We start from the raw sequence: 22,625 nt of genomic DNA on the forward strand, positions 1-22,625 counted from the left end.
AAAGTTGCATATCTGAATGCAGAAAGGGACAGAATTGGAGAAGTACTCATATTAGAAAAAATAGTCCTTAAAGAAGATAGTAATTAGAACATTTATACACTGTATGTTTTAAATTGCAGTGTTTTAAATGTTGTGAGTCACTTTGATTGTTGTTTAAGAGAAGAAAGTGGGTTAATAATCATCACCATCACCATCTTGGACGCAAATTAAAATGTAGGGAAAGTTGAGGAATCCAGAGACCAGGAGGATTTCAACTGGAAGAGTATTAGGTAGAAACAGCCATCAGATATGGAACAAGAACCAGGCAAGAGAGAGCAGTGGCCTCCATTCTGGGGACAGGAGCAATAATAAAATAATGGCCCGTGACATAAAGATGGCTAACAGATGGAGAAGGAGGAATTGGCCCTTAGTTTTGGCAAAACAATATCCTTGAAGTCCTTGGAATAAATCCTTTCTGTGGGTGTATGCCAGACTTAAATTACCAGTAGGAGACACAGAAGTTTTTTTTTTTTAAGAAGGGACGTGAATGTGCTTCTAAAGAGATGCAGAACATTTGAGGAAGAGGGATATTTGAAGACTAAAACATAAATGTGGGAAGTAGGAACCAAATGACAATATATGTGGAATTACATAACAATGGTTATTATGAGAAGAGGGGAACACAGCAGGTTATAGGGTTAATATGACATTGGGGAGAAGTATTGGGGTTCTGACTAGGAGTTGAAATAGAAGATGAGTATGACAGAGAAAATGGCATAAAAGGCAGAGGAAGAAATCTGGAATTTACTAAAAATTGGCAGATCTGTCAACATCTGAATATCTTATGGGTAAATATGCTAACTGTGCAGCTGTTACAGCTTTTGAAAGGATACAATTATTTTATACCACAGTTCAAGTCAGCACATATTTCAGCGGCTGTAATTACAGAAGCCACAAGTGTTTTTCAATAGATGAATGATAACTGACATGAATACCCACAAAATGAAGTGAATTGATGATGTCAGTGACCATGTGAAGTGTAAAATAGAATAATATTCCCTTTTATATGCTGAAATAGCTGGCACAGGGCATCTGTGAGCGTGACAGCTCTGTTTCACTGTTTAAAAGTCTTTGGCTTGAAATAAAGTAAAATTCCAATGGCTGTGGTTACAAAAAATAAATAACAAAGTGTGCCTTTCCAGCTTCATACTAAGAAATGTGATCTAGATTTTTTTTTGTCCTTTTCCTCAGTTGCCAGATTCAGTATATAGAGGGATTCTTTTAAAAACATTTAATACACAAAACAGAATTTTAGCAGTGGTATATAGCAGTGCTGTTGTGTGTTCAAGTCATTTCTGATTTATGATGAACCTAAGGCAAACTTACCATTGGGTTTACCTGGCAAGACTTTTTTTGGAGGGGGTTAGCCATCACATTCCTCTGAATCTAAGGGAATATAATTTGCCCAGGGTAGAAATCTGAACCCTGGTCTCCGGAGTCAAAGTCCAGCACTCAAACCACAAGGCTTTCATACAATACTGGTAGTTGCCAAACATCCTTCATTCCAGATAGCATTTCATAATTTTACAGAGCCATAGCTGTATTGAAGAAATACAGTGAAATCCTGATACCAAATTGTGAAGATGCACATTGGGCACCTCTAATACACAAATAATATTAAAAGTTATGGGTTCCCATTGTGTTCTGACCAGTGTCTGGATGTGCACTCCGGAATGCCCCAATGTGTATCGCCATGCTGCATCAGTCAGTCCTCTTGCTGCCATTGCACAACAAATGGCCATATGTTGTATGGCATTGCAGAACTACTCGTGTTCAGTGTTTCCATTTAAAATGATGTAAATTCCAAACAAAATATCAGCTATTGTCCTTTTCTCCTCTATGCTCTTTTGACTTTTATTGCTAGGCATTTTATTTGTACCAGAAGCGAACCAAGGGTACAGTTGTAATGTATTTTAAAAACACAAAGTTTAAAAACTTGGCATTATATTAAATGTCCTTTGACCAGTAGCTGGCCACTTGGAGTGCCTCTGGTGTTACTGTAAGAAGGTCCTCCATTGTGCATGTGGCAGGGCTCAGGCTGCATTTTAATCAGTGTTCTGTGGTTTGCTCTTCTCCACATTCACATGTTATTTGCATGTTATGGACTCCACTTTGTGGCCCCATTTCTTAAGGTTGGTTGTGCATTTCATGGTGCCAGAGTGCAGTCTGTTTAGCGCCTTTCAAGTTGCCCAGTTTTCTTTGTGCCCAGGAGGGAGTCTCTCATTTGGTATCAGCCGTGGCTTGAGGTTCTCAGGTTTTGCCTGCCACTTTTGGACTCTCGATTTCTGAGGTGTTCCTGCGAGTATCTCTGTAGATCTTAGAAAACTATTTCTTGATTTAAGGCATTGCTGTACTGGCTAATATCCAAACAGAGGATGGGACAGAGATTTCACTGCCTTGGTCCTTTCATTATTGGCTGCTACTTCCCGGTGGATGCTAAGTGGTGCAATATCGGCTAAACATTAAGGGCCACATCCACTGTTTTAACACGGTGGTATGTAGTCCACACTGGCCATACATACTCAGCAGTAGAGTAGGAAAGCGCAAGAACACAGAAGTGGGGTAGGAGCTCAGTCATTGGTAGAACATGTGGACGTGTTATGCTTCCCAAATCTGTACAACCAATGGGATTGACACCATCATTCCTCACTCCTCACATCTCGTTTTAAGGCAGTGTGATTCAGGGTTTTCAAACAGGGAGAACATGCAGTGAATATAGCCTTTCTGAATTGGCTATAATTACATCCAGCGGGTTCAGAGGTCAGCACTTTTGCTTAGGCCTCTATTGTTATAGTTGGTACTGTTGTGTTCCCTGTTCCATGTTGTGTGGCCTGCAAGATTGAAAAAAAATGTCATAGTATCAAACCACTGAAAGCAAATTTCAGCATGATATTTTTATCCAGTGTGTGTTTTTTCCTCTCTTTTTTAGAACAGACAAGATCACTGTTGAAAACACACCACCTCGTGAAGCAAATAACATTGCAAACCACCGAGTGCTAATAAAACCAGAAGCTCAGAATAACCAACGGAACAAAGAAGTGAGCCGAGTGGAAGAACAAAAGGCTTTAGAAGCAGAAAAATATGGATTTCAAAAAATTGGGCGTGATAGACCTTTAACAAAAATTAACAGTGTAAAACTGAATTCTTTGGGTTCAGACTATGGGACTTTGCCAATAAGCGCAATTCCACCGGGACACTACAGGCCCATTCATTTGAATGGGTCAGAGAAAGCTGTCAACCTTATTCTAGGAGACTCTGGAGATGGGTTCCATCACAATGCCATTCACTCACACATAGAATCTGAACGTGTTATACAGAGAACGAATTCAATGCTGCAGTTGGAACAGTGGATTAAAATACAGAGAGGAAAGGGACTTGATGAAGAAACAAGAGGGTGAGTAATTTCACTGCTGTTGCACTCTCAGTATATATCATGCTTCAATTTCATTTTACTATAGAATCTAAAATAGAGTTGTAAGGGTTTTGGTTACATAGAAAGAAGATGGTAAACAAACTTGAGATGCTATCTAATACTAACTTTAATTTTGATGTATACATTTCCTAAATACAAGTAGATGATATAACTATTATTATCATCATCATCATCATCATCATCTATATATTTATTTAAATCCTGCCTTTCTCCCCATGGGGAGTCAAGGCAGCTAACATCTATCCACACTAAACAATTTTAAAAGAGCTTTAATACAAAAGTTTAAAAAACAATTAAATAATAGTGTGAATTCTGTAGAAAGACTTTTCCATATTTATCTGCTACTTCATCCAGCTCTCTTTTCTAAGTAGGCATCTTTTCATGAAGAGACTAATACCAACTCTTTGCCCTCAATCATAAAATCCACTAGTGCAGTTCTATCACTAACTCTCTGTGGAAGATAAAGGTGTACCTATCATTGTTGGTGATCCTAGCTTGGTTTTTAGGGCTGGGCGGTTTCGTTCGTTAATTTTGTAATTCGTTATTAATTCGTTATTTTTTTTGACGAAGCGATATTGAACTATTCAGGAGCAACTAAAAAACGAAACGAATTTTTCAATTCGTTTCGTAATTGTTTCGTAATTGTTTCGAAATTGTTTCGAAATCGTTTCGTTATTATTTCCGCATGTCTGGTGCAAGTTTTAGGGTTGCTGTTTGTTTTATCAGTGAAAAAAAATAAAATTATCACACCAACAGTCAACAACAGAGGGAGAGGGAAGCTTCAGAAGTTCCCCCTGTCCCACTTGGAGGTTTTTTTAGCGTATTGCACGATCGCGTCCGCCATTAACGAATCGATTCGTAATTGTTTCGTTATTGTTCCGTAATTGTTTCGTAACTTCCGAAATTTCGTAAATATCGAACTTTTTTAAAGAAAAATTTCGGAATTCTTTTAAAAATCGAAACGCAAAAACCCCCTAAAAACGAATTGAGTTTAGAAACAAATTTTTCCGTGGTTGGACAGCCCTATTGGTTTTCTCTCACACAGTTACATTCAAAGCTAAGCATTTTATTGGTTAGAGTGTTGGAGTGGAATATCAAATTCTAGTCTCTTAAGGTGGTATGAAAGTAACAGGATGCCTTGGACATGCCAAAGAATCTCAAGCACTGAATTCTCTGGATGATTGACATTGTTAAGGCTACTGGATATGAGAAATGGTGGTTATACATGATAAGGGACTGAAGGACATTGTTTGCAAAAAAAAAAAAAAACTTGTAAGAAATGGAGTAATGTCACTACAAGAGTGTAATCTAAACCAGCAAGAAAGATGACCCATTAAAGCTGACTTTTCCAGTTGTACTTCATGTATTTCCTAAACACTATTAGTGACTCTAGATATATTTTTTAAAGGATGATAAATTTGTCCATGCAGTTCATATATTGTCCAGTAAGGTCTGATAAATATTGGCATAGTAAAACTGTGTTCAACAGATGATAGGTAACTGGATTCCAATGGAATAAAAATAAAGATTTCAAATATCTTGCTATCAGTTTTTATTTGCCCAGCAATTAGTTAAAGGGAATCTGAGATTATTAAATATAATTGGTCTATCAAATGCGAAAAGGTTGATACAGATGAATTATTATTATTAATTTGCTTTGGAAATTTTTTGTTGTTGTTTTGACTTACACATGTCAGACCTTTGGCATATTGTTCCTAGGTTAGTGAGGGGACTTCGTCATAATAAAAGTCAAGGAGTCACAGATTTACGTGAGACTTAAATTTATGAATAAATTGAAGTGCTTTGAAGATCTTAAAATACATTTCTTGTTTTTCATCTTTATTTTCCAGGCAGCGTGATAAATTGACTGTGCACATTCAAGCTTTCCTCTACCTCCTTGGCCTTTTTTTTAGTTTTGGTATTTGCGTGGGAGGTTATATGATAAAATATTTGTGATAGAGAGCAGTATGCATATAAACAAGATGAAACAGTTGTATAAGTCACATCACCCTATTCACATGTTAGCAGTTGCAGTTAAAAAAAGAATGCCTTGAAAATTAGGCTGTATTAATTAAGCTTGGTAAAAATATTATAAACACTGATAAATTATACTGGTTGGGAGGGGAAAGGGGCATCAGTATTTAATAGAATGGTCAGATTTTTAAATATTACTGTTGGGAGTATTAGAGAGTATCTTGGAAGACTGATATGCATTTTGTGCAGCACCAATTTTTACATTTAAATGGTTGAATGAAATTGAACATTTGTCAGAACAAAATTCTGATACAGACGTAGCATGGCCTAATTCTGTAAAATGTTTAAGTTAAGATCTGTACTGCAGTTTTCTTTTTCCTCTTGTGATAAACATAGATCTCTTCCTTTCTCTTTAAGAGTTAACTGTGAATTATATTTGCACAGATTTTGGACGAAACCATGAGTACCTTTAACAACAACAACAACATTATTTTTATACCCCACCTCCATCTCCCCGAAGGGACTCAGGGTGGCATACATGGGACCAAGCCCAACAGAACAGTTAAAACATATCACATTAAAATGCTTATCAACAAAATAATAACAAAAATAATATAATAAATCAAAACAACAACCATTTAACAGTATATAACAGTTTATTAACCAAGACTTGAAAACAAAATACAAGCCCTGGCTGTAAACCAGCCTTATCAGTAATATCAGTGCAATAACACTGAACCACACTTTATTTTTTTAAAACACAATAAAAAAACCAAAATTGCATGTAAGGAGAGAAATGATCATGGTTTCATCCCATTCTTGCAATTATACAATCAGCGTTAGATGTGCCAAACATGTGATACATATTGGAACGCATCACATAAAAATGAGTAATTTGGACATTGCAGTAGATAATTTCATCACATTATATTTGTATTAAATGGCTTGTATTTTCAATTTCAGTGATAGGAGCTGTGAATACTTCCCTTTTGAGTTCCTTTTTAGCTTTTGTCACAGCATTATTACATTGGCTGTGCTCCAAAACAAACTCATTTCATTCTAGGAGTTTTTATAATGGCCAGAGCTATTAACAAAACATTAACTGGCAGGATTCAAATCCTCTTGATCATGGAGAACATCTTGTTAGTTAAATATGGATGAAATTGTTAACACAAGCCATATACTTGGAAATTATGGCTTTGCTTGGAGCTAATTTGTAAAAGAGAAGGGCAGCATTTATACCACTGTTTATTGCTTTGGGATAAAGGAGGAACTTCTTTAAATCTCTGTAGGTACTATTGCTATATTAAACTTAAAGTATCATACAAAAGGCTATGTAGTGAATGGGTAATATTAAAATAACCATAAATAGAAATAGTGGAAACCTGCTCCATCCAGCTAGCCAGTGCATGTGCTAAATATACCAATTGCCAGCTACACTTGGTTGTTTATGAATTGGATGCAGGCAAGTAAAAGATTCCTCATTCCTTTTGAAATACATATTTTTAATTATCCTCCTACACTATTCCCTGCCTTTTTCATAAAATCAGCTTGTAAACGTGAAAGTAGTGTTTTAAGACCACTATATATTTAAATATTGTCGGTGACTGTCAAAGATTCAGGTTCCTCTGCAAGCAAGAGCATGGGGACTTCACTTAACAACGTGATAATAGGCATCATATTTCTAACTCTCCTTTCATTATATCCAAACCATGAGCATGAATTCATCCGGATTTGAACTGGTATAGGATAAAATTATCTTGGGAGGATGACAAAAATAACAAACTTTAAGCAATTGCTTTGTTAAATGGAACTAGGCTGCCTTCATCATCCTTGTTGCTGTCATTGTCATTACCTACCACCACTTCCATTTAAAAACATAAACTTGATTTCATTTAAAAAATTGAGAACACATTAGACTGGCTGATCCAAGAAAGTTTTCAATGACAGAAGAATGTAAACTTAGGCTGCTTAGAGTAGCATATAGTACATCATGGATTCGTGCCACAGAGCCTCTATTCTATTTAGTTTTCTTCTCTGGACATAGAAGCAGCAGGCCAATGAAGCAGAAAATATTGTAGGGATTGTTGCCTCAACCAAGCAGCCATGTTGATTTTTCTGGATAAATAGGTGGTCCAGTTCAGCTTCCTCTCATCTCTGCAGCAAAAGATTCTATTCATATGCTTCAAAACTGTTTCATTAGATTTCAGTTATAGGATTGTAAATATTTGGCTATGCTTAAAGGGTCAGCAGACTTTTTCTCCTATTTCTACTTTACAGTTTATATTTCTCCAGTGTCAGAAAGAGACTTTTTTTTCTTAAGCAGTCATTTCCATCTTTCAAATGAAACCCAGATCTATCAAATCTTTAGAGTTTTCTTGAAGAGAGACTTCCTATATAGAAGTTTGTTTCATCCCTTTTTAGTATTCCCAACTACTGTTTCATCGCTGTGCCATGTCAATACATTTACAGCAGAGCTAACAAACAATTCTCTTTTGCCTATACTTTGCCATTTATATGTTAGGAACAAGTATTACATTTTATTTTTATTATTATTAGGAGTAATATGACCAAATAGATGGGATATACATATTAACCAGAGACATTAATGAAGGAAGTAGAATTTTTTTGTCCTGCTTATGTCTGTGGCTACTTACATTTTGAGTTACTGAAAGCATTTTTTTTTTAATTTCAGCATAATTTCATATCAGACATTACCAAGAAACATGCCAAGCCATCGAGCCCAAGCTATACCTCGGTATCCAGAAGGATACAGAACCCTACCAAGGAACACCAAATCTAGGCCGGAAAGCATCTGCAGTGTAACACCATCTATTTATGACAAGAGTCTTGGATCACTGCCTCCTGATGACAAAAGGAGATCTATGCGAGATGACACCATGTGGCAACTCTATGAATGGCAACAACGACAATTTTACAATAAGCAATCAACTCTTACTAGACACGGTACTTTAAGTAGTCCCAAAACCATGATTAATATAAATGATCAATCATTGCATATGATTCCCACATCACCTTCCCATGGTTCAATAGCAGGTTTCCAAGGATACTCCCCTCAGAGGAACTACAGATCAGAAGTATCTTCACCAGTTCAAAGAGGAGATATAACAATTGATCGCAGGCATAGGCCACATCATTCGAAGGTGAGAGATTGGTGTTCCTACAAATCTTTTTTCTGCAGTAACTATTGCTTCAACAAGATGTGGTATATAACTTGGAAGCATTATTTCCTTTTCATTTTGGTGCCACATGGCTTAAAAAAGAACCAAATGTCGTATTACCACTTAAGAGGAATTAATTAAAAAACACTCATGAGAAAAATAATAATGTATTTTTGATTTAGGATAGGCATATTTGCATGATGATTTAAGATTTATTTGGACAAATCTTACATTATTCTCACTTCTCCTCCCATTGCTAAATTCATATATATATATGTATGTATGCATGTATGCATGCATGCATGTATGTATATGTGTGTCTGTGTGTGTGTGTGTGTTGAAATTTTGAGACAGGGATGAGCAGAGTGGGGGGTAACCCCTCCTCACTATCCTCTGTGTCATTTTTCTGTTCAAAAAAGAGAGGGATAAATTTACTTTTCTGGAAGCTTTTTTTTGGGTGCTAAATCCTCTGTTTCTGTTTACTTACCGTTTTATTTTTTTAAAGATTTTTTCAGAAGTCCTTGTGGCCCCTTGGTGGTCCCAGACAAAGAAAACTGGCCCCCAGAGCAGGCTATAAATATTATGTACAACATACATATTATATTATATTATTTTTTCCACTTGTTATTCTTCTTGTGTTCCTCCTGAAAATGAAGTGGAATGTGTGATTGGTCATGGGGTTTTAAAATAGAGAAACAGTTCATTATTGTAGATGTTAAATGTTGAAGTTTCCTGACATTTGTGAAATTCAAGATGAAAGTCCTGTTAATTCAGTATGTTTATACTGACAAGTTATTAACTGGTATCTTCACTTTGGACACCTTTCATAAACCTTTGAAAAATCATATTTAGAATATCATACTTAACCTTTGGTTCAAATAGCTTTGACAAGCACCCTGAATTATAATGTGCATGGTTATTTTTTCTTCCCATAGCAACATGTCTTTGTGCCTGACAGAAGGTCGATGCCAGCAAGTCTGAGTGTACAGCCTATTAGTCCCCAGAGCTTACAAGGAAAAACGGTGAGTGGCATTTTTATATTTAGCCCATCATTTTTATTTAAGAACAATCCATATAATGCAGCATATAACAGCTATTTTTGTGGTGGAACCTGTATTAAATGCAGCTTTCTCTTTTTCCTGCTTGAATAAGTGACGAGCTTCCTTCCAAACAGGTCAAATCTATTTCAACACATTCTGTTCTGAATTCTGCAAGGGGCAATCTGCTGCTTTTAGGTTCAATCATCATTTTTATTAACACAGGCTCTGTTAAAGAAAATTATCATTTTACCCACACTAGCTCTTCATTTTAGCTATCTCTGGGACAATAGCAAGGCACCTTTGAGATTTTACTGTTCATTTCACAAATTGAACTACCACTAAGTTATTAATTCAGTTCTGTAGGAGCTTTTTACCTTTCTAGAATGGAAGTTGCAGTTCGCTAGAAAATTAGTGCTGTAGGCGGTTTGTTATATGCTGTGCTATCTCGGGAAAAGAAAGTATCTACCTATTAATTGCACATTTTTATTCACATCATTAAAAGTATTTTACAGTTCATTCTCTAGCAGACTTTTTCAAGAAAACCTTTTATCCAACTATGACTACTTTTACTAACTGAAACCTCTATTTCTTCTATGTAATGTTTTCCTATTTATAAATAGGGTTTCTCCAAATGAAGCATCTGTGGATATGTATATAAGTAGGATATGCATTAATCATTGTGAAACCTGTTATTCTTGAAGATAAATCTTGCTCCCTCTGCTGGATTTTATTAAACACAGCCATGGCTGATAAAACTATATTTTGGGGTATTCAGTTCAGTATTTGTACTACATAATTCAGAACTCATGTGGTTCAGCTATGAATATCACACTTGGAGGCTTGTTCTAAAACTCTGTGGGGATCCAGTGTAATTTTTTGGATGCGAAATGGACTTGGACCATATTTTTTTTGCAATACATCTTGTGAACAGTATGACATTTCCATTGTATTCAAGGATCTGTCCATTTGCACTTGTGAAGATTCACAGGTGTCCTGACTGTGTGCAGATTCTTCTTGTCTATACCACAGCAACATTAGTTCAATGTTTTAGTAATCAGAATAAAAAATTCCATCTGATTTCCAACCTTTGTAGCTTAGTCTCAAGTTTCAGAAAGTAATGATTTAAAAAGCTATATAAGGCTGTAGCACTAAGTAATCCTTACATAGCATAAAAGGAATAATTTAAACAGAGATTTCCACTGTAAGTTTAGTGCTGATGAAATTGAGGAAAGGCTGACATCAAGGTGCACACTGAAGAGGAACCAAATAAAGTTAATGCAAGACAAGTCCTGTTCTGCTTTTGTGTGCTGCAAAAGGTGTGTGTATGTGGGAATAAAGAGAAAGTGCAAGAGAAAACATTTTTAAATTGTTAGGAAAGAGACAAGTATAGAACATCGCAATGAGAGTAATATTTTAGAGGTTTTCAAGAAGCTACAAGGGTTTCCTATAGTGAATGTTGATGAGAAGATTTCTGATTTGTGCTTTACTCTAAGTGCTACCTTGGCTTCTTCGGAAATTGCCACAAGTCCAAGAACATTACTTATTATGGAGCATTTACTGTTTTCCTAGTTTTAAAATAAAATAGTTGATTTGGTTCAAGAGCAGAGGAAATCCAATTTTTTAACTCTCCATGCCGTATTATGCATAATTGGACATGTCCCTGGTCATGGCTTCATTCTCCATGGGCTATTCATGTCTTTTAATTCATGGTAGATTTTTAAGTATCAGTAGTTTCCTTTGAGCATGCAATTTATTGGGACAATTGATTGGTCTATCAAAAACATACGTACTTTTGAAAATACTTACCATAACTTCCCTATTGGAGACAAAATACAAAGTGGGCTAGTTTTGCATGTTGTAATTTTAAAATGTAGTTCCACAGGGCTATATTTTATAGATTTTTGTTTAAAAAATGTTTAATCTGATTACATTTTGAGGTATCATTGTTAGTTTCTATATTTTCCAGTTTTCTCACAACATCACATTTGCGGATGCACTTCCCAGCTTTCATTATTATTCCTATCTTTTAAGTGTAGTCATGGCATCCCTTCACACACACATCATGATAACCATGGAGTATATGATATGCCATATGATCTGGGATTTCAGAGTGTTTACCTTTTACTTAATCATAGGCCCAGAATTAATATTACAACCTAGTATTGAAAATAGTGGATTGAAGTAATCATAGTCTAAACGTAGTCAAGAGTTCACATTAACTGTGGTTTTTCAGTCAAGCCACAAGACAAATCACAGCTTGGCAAAAGCAAAACTTTAAAACTATTTCTTTCAGCTCTGTATAGAAGGAAGGGGTGGGCATGAAATTAAGGCTCTCTACAACACTATGTAACAAAATTTGATAAACCTTCTTCTCCTGGTTTGAAAGTGTTATTCCTGTTTAATTGTGTGGTACTTGTTTTGAAAGTAGCAGTTGTACTCCAGAAACTTTGTTTTTGTGGCTGCCACAAACTATGTTGAATTGGTTGAGACTCTGTGAGATATTCATTGTAAAACTAGACCACAATGTGCTGCAGGATGTCCTGCAAAAACAAAGTTTTGCAGTTTAATAAACGTTTTCCATGTTTTTATGATACAGCCAGTTAGGAAATTGCATTTATAACCCAGGAACAAAAATAGTGTTACATAGTGTAATTTTATCCTGCTCATGTGTGTCAACAAAAACACTGGCTTAACATGATACGCACGTATAATTTTTGCCATGCCATCTGACCCTCAAATACTATACAGAAATGTTTTCGGTTCCCTTATATCAAAGTGTTTAATGAAGTTTGGATGTAGCATAACAGGCAGCATTTATGCAAGTATAAATATTACATCTTGTTCAGGACAAAGATTAACCTATTTTCCACTCTTTGGCTTCTCATACGATACTCCTTCAGCCAGAGGAGCTCACGCTGCTGCTTATAAAGCTGAGAAGGCAGCAAGCCGAACTGAGTAGTATCCGGGAACACACTTTAGCACAACTCATGCAACTAAAACTTGAGGCCAGCAGCCCAAAGGTCAGCTATGAAGTAATGTTTGTCATATGCCATCTTCACTAATTTTTAGCCATTCATTAATCCAAGCTTGCATTGTACCAATGGTGCTGAGTTCCTCTAATGTAGATTTTTAGAGTATCATTGTTTTCCTGCCATTTGTGGTGGTCTACTATTAACCCTTTGAATTCTGATATGGATATGTGAATACATTAAAGTCCGTGACCGTGAAGGGAATGCTTTCAAACACAGTTCACCTGAGTCAAGCCTAAATTTTACAAGTTTTATCGATTGCACAAAAATATGAAGCCAGTGTAGGTTAGAGCAGTGATAACTGTGGTCTGTTGTAGCAATTTCATTTTCTTATCTTTGAAATAACTTGCAATCAGTATTGAAAACCAGGAGATGGTCACAAGTGTATCAAAGGGTTTATAGTTGTCTGTGTGAATTCAATATGACCATTATGTTTTTTCCTTCATTTTGTGGAATTTTCAGAAAAAGTGTTTGTTCCTACAATTTCTAAATCTGCAACTGCAAACTAATGCTTTACTAAACTGAGATGTTCTTTGGTTGCATATTTGCTTGTATTTTGATGTATTAATTAGCTCTTCAAGCTGCTAATGTAAATTTTAGGAAGATCCAAAATGTGATGTAATCCTTTCTTGAATTCAGATAATTTTCACAGCTGCTTGTTTGTGTGTGTGTGTGTGTGAAAAAATATACGCGAAATTAGTCTAAAAATGATTTAATTTCATCTATTTAGTTCTTTCTCTTTTCTTACTGACTTTTCCACATCTTTGTATGTGTCTCTTTCTTTCCTGCTTTATCTTTGATTGCTGGTTACTAGAATGAGATTCTTTCTCATCACCTTCAAAGGAATGCCATATATTTGGATCATCAGGTGGGAGTCATAGCTTATTCTTTTATGTTTTATGTCTAATTAAATGTTGATTCTGGTTTTTTTATTAAGCTTTATTGGTGTTCTCTGCTTAAATTTTTATAATGAGGTAATAAAAGTGTTTTAACAATTTTAAATAGCACAGTTTTCGTTACTAAGAAAATTACTATTTCATTGTCCTCTGCTGTAGACAGTCTGCCAAAATAAGGTTCTGTCACATATATGGTATTTTAACATGGAATACACACTGGATTTTAAAATAGGAAGTTTTTTTTAAAAAAAAAAAATACATAGTTAACATCTGGGTTTTGCTCACCTCATCTCCATGTTCTAAATAAAAAACTAACACTTTTGTTTAGGACATAAGTATATACTTTTCATAGTATTTTTTTTCCGGAAAAGACCTCTCTATCAAGGAAAAACAGCTAAAAAATAAACTGGAAGAATTCTATATATAGCTGTCATATTTTTTTCTATCCACCTCTTCACAAAGGAGTTGATAGTTTTTTCTAGACTTTCCCTTTTTCTTTATTTGCATCCCGAAGTTAGAATGCATTATTTTACTTCACATAGTATTCATAATGTTGCACATCATCTACAACCCAGTGTGCATGGCAACTGCAGAGGATGGTGCATTGTCCATCCAATAGTAACATAAAGTACGGTGCACTGCCCATTTTTGCTGACGTATAGGGAAACTCATGATTTTTAGTTCATGCCAACAGCAGATCTTTAATGTTTTTATTTACTGTTGTTCCAAAGTTAATTAGTTGAGCATGACTTTATTCACTGTATGCACCATATGTTTGGAAAGGGAGTGAGTAGGACTCTGTAAGTCATTGGTGATGAGCTATGGAAGTAAAAAACCATATGACATAAATTTCACAAGTGTTCCTAGATTTATTTTAACAAGGATTTACAGTAGTTACATATAATGATAAACCAAGGTTTACTCTCCTTTTATCGGAAAGTTTCCATATCCCAATTTAATCTGTATATTATCCAACCAGATTTAGATCTGAATCAGGGTTGGATTCATACTGTATATTTGCTGTTTAATAATCTAATGTATGAAGTCAGAATTATACTAATCTTTGGGCATCTTAAATGTTTATACCTGATATTACCCTGGGGCATTTCTAAGTTTATAAAAAGTGCCCTTGAGTAAATTGTAGTTGTGATTACTTGTAGGATCAGTTCTGTATAATCCAGAAAAGAATGTTATCTCTTATTCTGCATAAGTAGTGGTCATTATTCATAACCGCAAGGGGGTCTCAGAAAACACCTAGTCTTGGTTGGCATACAGATGTAATTAAAGAGGCAGCCAGCTCCAGAATCTACTTGTATGCATGGAAATACAGAACATGGAGCTTTCTTGTCTTGAAGCTTTCCTGCTCCCTGCAGTTAATTGTAATATTGGGTTTATCTTCACATAACTCTGCCCCTTTATTATTTAAGTATGTTCAAAGCTATCTCACAGAATCAGTAGTGAAAATGATAAACTGTAGAATTAAAATATCCAATAAAACTTCAATTATTTTTTTCAATTTCTTTTTGATGGGTAGGATCTTAATTTTTCTGTTGTACACAGTAGAGTAGCCTCAACTGGAAAAAAATGATTAACTGGCTTTCCTAAGATCCAGTCTTTCCCCATTTGATTGAATATATATATATATATTTTAAAGGATGTGAAATAGAATTTACACTAGATAAATTTGTTTGGGAAAGCCATTCTCTTATATAGAAATGTATATTTCCACTGTAAATCTGCCTATGAGACACTTAACATGGTTTTGAAGTAGTAGCCAGTCACGTAGAGAAACCCCTCCAATTCATGATCAGTGGATTAGCAATCTCCCATCCCTGATTAGCGAGTACAGCTGAAAAATGATATATGGGTCCTGACGAGACCTACACATCCATCAGGTGATGGCAGCATAACTATAAATGAATCCACAACAAAATTTGAACCACCAAGGCAGTTCTTGTTTCCATAGTTATAATGTGATGTGGCTTCCATCAGAACCTGTCATTAAGCACTTACTTTCTGAATAAGGTAGATTAGGGCAGCCATAATCAACATTTCCTGGCTGAATGTAACTTAGTGAATTCTAATGAATTCACTAAAGATGTATATAAAATTCTAACTGATCTGAAACCTTAAAGCGGGAGTAAGCGGGGGGGGGGGGGGGGAGTATCCTGAATTACATCTGATATTGATGTAAAACTCCTATCATATCTGAGCAACAAATCCAGTGATGAGAGATAATAGGGGTTGCTGTCCAACAGCATCTGGAGAACCATACATGCTCCAACTCTGTATTCTAGGCCCAAGTGTCTATCTGCCTTTTTTTAATGGAGTTTACAAATCCTATTTAAATGATTGAGAGGTTTTATCCATGAAGCTTGGTAGTTGCTTCTAAAATCTATGGTTAACTTCTCTTTATCAGCAGACAGGCATTCCAAAAATTGTTTTTAGAAGCAGTTAATACAAATAATTACAATGCAATCATGAATATTATAGTTATGGGAAATGTGCAAAAGACGGGTTTTATAGCCAAGGGAATATAGTAGCTAGGAAAATTTCATGTTATGCTATTACACTGAGCAATCATAAGGTATTTCTGAGAACTGCTATCAGATGAACATTCATGAACTACAAAAGCTAAATCCATTTCAGTTCACACTGTGAAAAGATGTAAGAAGCACAGTCCCTGGAATTTAATCAGGCATTGTGCTGGTATTACAATACCAGTATAACAGAAAATTCTCCCTCTTCCCTGCCCTCAGTTATGCTGATAGAAACAGTTCTACTGGATTCCTATTGGATTCAACTGTGGGCTAAAATTATAGTGATTTATTTGTCGTGTCAGGGCAACCAGTCATTTATATTACATTTCTAACAGAACAAACCAAACAAACAGACAAAATACAAAATTTGTGAGTTTAATTATAGTGATACAATATTTACAAATTCAGGGATTTAATAGGCTTTTGATTGGGAAAAAATGTACAGAATTCAACAACCTGCCGAGTACATTAATAGACTTCTGTGTTTCTTCCCATATTTCTCATTGGAGTGACTCCAAAAATTCTGGTTTTGTCCAGTAGCTATTTTGAGACAGTTTATGTGTTTTTACTTTGTTAAATCTATTTATTTGTGAGAGGGAATAATTTAATGAAGCTAGCATTTACGAGCTTTTTAGAGATGTTTCAAAAATTCTAACTGAAATTTCTGCAGGAATCATCTAAAATGTTGAGTGATATGAACTGCTTTAAACCTACTCTAGTTTGTAGGCCATTCTAGTTTAAATGCATAGGTTTCCAACTTTGGCTTTAGCAATCCTTTCCAATGTTCAGAAGTTTGAATTGCTACGCTAACAGAAAACAATTAAAGTAGAGGCTATATTTACAGTGTCGTCTTTCAAATCTAGCCGTGCTGTAAACTGATGTTTGCTGTATGCTCCTCCTGATTTGAAATAGATGAAAGAGAATGAACCTTTAATCATCATGGTTCACACTATGATTGAGAACTCGGCGCTTAGACCACAACTGTACCATCAAGTAAGGTCTTGGATAGTGAATGAAATTGCTTTTTATCATTGCAAAATTTTTCCTCGAGTGACAGTTTTTGGTTGTCCCCTCCAGTTTACCCATAACATTGGTGTTCCTCCTATTTGTTTTGGAAAACCACAAGTCATCTGTGCTTTATAAAACGTTGCAATATCGCTAGCATGGCTTTGCTGAACGTACTTGTCATTGAATATTGAGTGTACCCGTTTCAGTAAGTTTTATCTGTTTCAGGATATTTGGGAAATTGCTGTTTTCAGCAGCGTAATCTAGTTAATTAATCAAAATGCCAACAAGCTTCCAACATTTGTAGCATGGATTTATGCAATCCGTTTTCTTTCTTTTCTTTGTCCTTTGAAGGAACGTCTTGTTTTATTTATTGCAAAAGCATGCCAGCGGTGTTTACCTTGTCATTTCTGGCAGCTTCTCATTTTAGCAATGAATTTACTAATTGTTGTAGGTTCCCGACCAGATGCTTTTTTGCCCTTGGGAGTTAAAAAGGATCAAAACATTGATCTGGGGGTTATAGCTCCTAAGGGCAGCGTGTTCAGAAAGTCACAGCAAACAAAGTCAGTCTCAGTCATGATTAAAATGTGCAGAGGGGAAATGTGCTGAATGGAAATATAACATCAACATATCCGTTAGAAATCTATTGGTATGATTTATCCTGAACACTGTAGCAATATTAACAGATTTTACTGTGTGTTAAATAAAATATTTGGCATCATATTATTAGTTTTACTTTTTAAATGAATGGCATTATATATTTTTCAATCTTAGAGCTCGCCAGCTCTTAAACAAAGTGAATCTCTTAACTCAAGCTTTGACCACCAGCATGTTAAGGTCATTGATGCATGTCCCTGGAGAAACTTTCCTTGTCATGCAATTGATGCATGACACAGAGAACTAGGCAGATGCACCTTCTGTCATTGCAGCTGTGGTGGGAGAACCTGGATCTGCCAAATATCTCTGCCCTAAGCAGCTGTTAAATACAAAATACACACTATCGGGACAAGACTTGGTAACCTTTCCAATTTGGGCAAAAAAATGTCCACAGTTTTTGCAAACGGTTGGATGCTTCCTATATCTAATGTTGTGATGAAATGCTCTCTGTGCCATTACAACTTTGCTCAAACATGTGCTTTGTTAACATTTAGCTTAACATGTTTTTCCTTGCTTCCTATTGTAAGTAATAATTCACACAAATTAAACAACAACCGTAGTGTGCAATATTATTGAAATGGAGGAAACATGTTGGCTTCACAATCTGCTATTTGGCTGAGACACTAGAGATCACATCCATAGCTTACAGACAATTTGGATCATTTAGTTTATCAAAATAAAAGATAAGCGCTAAAGTAAAGGTTTTCAAGTTACAATAGAAATATAAAGAGTCCTTGTATAAGCCTAAATAGGCCTAAATTCCATTGATAGTTTTAGTCAACATAGGCCCACTTAACTGAAAGGTAATTAGTAACTTAGGTAGATTCTTTAAATCTGCTGTAGTTAATGAATGCATTTAGAGCACAGTATTTGTCATTTACTTTACCAACCTGATTCATGGGTTTAATTATTCATAGGTTTGGAACAGTACAATTTTGTCATTTTAAAGTAAATTAATCCATACTTAATTGTTTCACTTTGGGAAGTTCTTCAAGGCTAATATGCTTGGTCATTTTTGGATGCCTGTTTCCTCTAGAGACTTAGTTTAGCTAAAACACAGGTGTGAAGTGTTTTTCTGTTTTTATCTTTGTATTTGTAAAAAAATTCCCCAAAAAACACTTGAAGCAACAGCTTTCCAGCAAATCATTTTCATTAATATCAAATATCCTACACCAAACTGGTGAGAAAATCACGAGTTCAGTTAAAGTGAGGAGAGAGAATGAAAATGGGTATGTAAAGTGAGTAGGTGCTTTTTTCTAGGGGGTGGGTGGGTTAAGCAAATACTTTACTTGTATTTTTATGATAATTTTAACTCCATAAGCAATTCACTCTTCACAGAGCTTTTGGTGGCTCTAAACCAAATGATTTTAAGGCTCTGAGCCAAATGATTTAAAATATTTTTCTAACCTTTGTTCATGAATCCATGAAGCTTCCTTACTTGAGTTGCATTGCATGTTTTGGATTGCTAGATACGTAAAACTTCTGTATGAGTTGCAAAACACAAATAACTTATTTTTAAATTTGGTAACAGGCAGCCGCTTGCCACATGGTGGACGCCTGTAATGTTTGGAAGCCCCAGCCTGATGGTGAGCCTGACCTTACCAGTATCATACTCCCGCAACTGCTTGGAAAATCATGGAAATGGGAAGGTGCATGGTAGCACTGTGCTCTCTGCATGGCTAGAGCCTACAAAGGATCAACTCCACATGCAGGCAGAACCACTGCATGGGGGATCCTTTCAAGCTGCTACCACAGAAAGTGCCTGTCATTGTCCATCGTTACTAGATATTATCATAAGAGGAGGTGTGTTTATGTCCAAAACACCTATCTGGATGCCATGTACGTGCTTACATCAATCTAGCCCCCTAATGGAAGGATAGAGGATAGATATTTCTTGAAAGGTCTGTGTTCCCTTACTAGTCTCATCTTTTCCGTGTTGTCAGATTTTCTTTTGAAAATACATTAAAAACTTCGTGTTCTATTTCACTCAATTCAGAGGCAGTCATTTTATCAAAATGATATATCAGTGGTTCTCAATCTTTGGGCCTCTTTCGTGTTTTGGACTTCAATGCCCAGAAGTCCCAGCCAGCTTGCCAGAAGTTAGGAATTGTGGGAGCTGAAGTCCAAAATACCTTGAGGACCAAAGGTTAAGAACTATCTAGGTCATAGATTTCAGACATAACTTTAGAGTAAGATATTTTACCACCATCTGTTCTATATCATTGAGACTATAGCCCTAGCTGATTAGTATGAGCTAAAATGCCACTTATACTGATACAAAGTCTGAGTCTCTTTAATTCTGCTCTGTAAAAATTAGTTTAGTTGCAATACATGCTGTTTCTCCAACTGCACAGCTTTTTGTATTGGTGTCTCCTTACTCCCCAAGTTGCCAAATCATTTTATTCAAAACTTAATATATCCATATTACTTGGGACTATTCTAGGAGGTGTAGTCCACCCTGGTAACATTACCAAACTCTGATTTAAGAATGTTTTATATTCACCAGGTCATACCTAAAATGTCCAGGTACAGTTAGGAAATAATAGTGCCTGAAACCCTGGTGAAACCCTGGCTAGTCATAGTTTGCAATAGTGGGTGAGATAGATGAGTGATCTGACTCAATATAATGCAGAGTTTCCTCTGCCCTAATGTACTGTTGCTATCCATACTGAGTGAAGTTACAGCTCAGTGGCAGGGTACTTCACTAGGCATGCAAAAGTTCCTACATTCAATCCCCATCATCTCCTTGCAGGGCTGGGAAAGACCCCATCTGAAACTCCAGAGAGTTGCTTCCAGTGTGAACAGTTCCCGAACTGAAAGAACTAACAATCTAACTCTGTGTCCAGAAACTTCCTTCATCCTAACAAAATCTTCCACAATTATAGATGGGGGATTTTTGAATTGAAAAGGAATTTCTGATAGTCAGTGCTTGTGTGTTGACGCTAGGTGGCACTGTTTCTTGAATCTGATCTTCAGTTTTTAAAAATAGGTTTTTATTACATTGTGATTTGAAATTAATCAACCTTCAGCTGTCTTGATTCTAAGCATTTCGGGGAAATAGAATGAAATTCTTGGCTTGTCTTTCAATTAAATTCTGCTATGGAATATCTTATGAGATATACCCAGTGCCTTCATCTTTCAGTTAATCATAATACTGTGTTTTTGTTTGTCTATTTTTTTGTTTTGTTTTAAAAACCGTCTTAGAAACTAAATCACCTGAGTCAGTCACCACTATAGTTTTAGTGTCAATCTTCTATGACTAGCCTGTAAAGTTTACAGTATTTTTACTTTTTTGAGTTAGGATTTTGAAATTAAACTATATTTTCATTGTTGCGTTCAATTGAAAGAATTCAGTTCTGCCTTTGAGCAGACACATTTCCCTAAAGGCAAGACTTCTCAGTAATGCTTCTATGGAACTTGGGAACCATCAACAGTAGAATCTCTTTGTTATACAAGTTTTTGAAGCATTTTGTGAGACGAAATTTGATTTAATAATAAAGGGTAGTTTCAGGATTTGGAGACATACATGTTGCATATGTCCTGGATTCCATACCTGAGCAAGATCCTATATGGCTACCATACATCTCTGTCAGTATTGATCTTCTAAACCAAGAAGTCTGATAACCTTTCAGAGGCACACCATGCTTCCCCATTAAAGAGCCTATAAATTACCGAGAATGATTGAAAGCTTTTCTCTCTTTTCATTTTCTATAAATTAACTACTTATTCAGTCTGCAGTTTTGGAGCCAATAATAACCTCCTGTCACTCTATGCATACAAAGGAATTGGAAGAATGGTTTCTGACACCAAAGTTATGGTTCAGTTCACATATAGCATCAAACCATGTGACTTGCTGCTTTCAGTATAGCTGAAAACTCTGGTTTGTTAAAAACCAATAAGGTTAATCGAAGTGAAAGAGAGTAATGAGCATATGAAGAATGGTTAGTTCCAACAAAGGTAGACCTATTGAATCAATGTGATTTGTATTGATTTGCCAAAGTCCCATTGATTAATTGGGTCTAGTGTAGTAGTGACTTTATAAGACCTAATCTTTCTTATGTAATACTAAGCAGTGATTTGATGTTATATTGTATATCAGCCATGGGTGAAATCATTATTCTATTTGAAATTCTGTCACAGAAAAAAATGAGATAAGGCTTCTGCCAAAGACATTTTCAAAGAAGAAGACTATATATGTTTTTTTCAAGAAATCTAATTGATCAACAGGTATTTTGATGTAAAAATAAATCTTGAACTTAGAAAGTGTGAGAATTGGTAAAGTTTTCAGAATTGCTTATAACGATATTGAGCATGAGCTCTAGAGGCCACTTCAGAAATGTTACACATCCACAGTGTGATTCTAGAAAACTAGTGCATACCATTTTTCTTGGCCAGATATACATAGGCCATGTTTGAGCATATATGTATTTTATTATTTTTTTAAAAAAATAAATATTTCCATTCTTCAATTCTTTCTCTTATCAAATGGAATCTGTAGTATATATATTCAGATGGTTTTATAAATGGGAAAGTCCTGTCAGGTATTAAATATAATACCAACACCAAATTAAAACTTGTAAACTTCATGACATTCAAAAAGTGCTGTGGCTTTTTCATCCTCCTGATACTCATCCCATTCAATGTTCATTTCAAATCAAGGCTACTTCTATGGCTTTAATACACTGTGCATAATTTCAGATTGTCACCTAATGCATTTGCATGAGAATATGCCTTGAAATGAAACACTTAAAAAGTTTTCTTAGGGTTTATTCTGCAGTTGGAATGCTTGTATGGCTCAGCCTTTCCCTCATCCTTGCTTTTGTAGTTCTT

At 35.5% G+C, this 22,625-nt stretch overlaps 1 protein-coding gene across 20 annotated transcripts in view; it reads left to right on the top strand.

The window, feature by feature from the left end:
- The window catches only part of PLEKHA5 (pleckstrin homology domain containing A5), a 187,089-nt gene that overhangs the window by 142,420 nt on the left and 22,044 nt on the right, over positions 1 to 22,625 (top strand). For 8 of the 20 annotated variants that reach the window (XR_009631569.2, XM_067469300.1, XM_060776609.2 and 5 more), the window contains 6 exons: positions 2,969 to 3,433; positions 8,142 to 8,610; positions 9,564 to 9,650; positions 12,569 to 12,688; positions 13,512 to 13,565; positions 17,046 to 17,126. Coding sequence is in view for 19 of the 20 variants with exons in the window: in XM_067469300.1 (XP_067325401.1) it covers positions 2,969 to 3,433; positions 8,142 to 8,610; positions 9,564 to 9,650; positions 12,569 to 12,688; positions 13,512 to 13,565; positions 17,046 to 17,126 (1,276 nt within the window). In the remaining variant the exon portion in view is untranslated. Of the gene's footprint in view, positions 1 to 2,968; positions 3,434 to 8,141; positions 8,611 to 9,563; positions 9,651 to 12,568; positions 12,689 to 13,511; positions 13,566 to 16,977; positions 17,127 to 22,625 lie in introns of those variants that run through there. The other 12 variants (XM_060776610.2, XM_060776618.2, XM_060776614.2 and 9 more) reach the window with 8 other exon arrangements.

Source organism: Anolis sagrei, chromosome 5 (assembly GCF_037176765.1).
Source record: "Anolis sagrei isolate rAnoSag1 chromosome 5, rAnoSag1.mat, whole genome shotgun sequence".
Classification (NCBI taxonomy): domain Eukaryota; kingdom Metazoa; phylum Chordata; class Lepidosauria; order Squamata; family Dactyloidae; genus Anolis; species Anolis sagrei.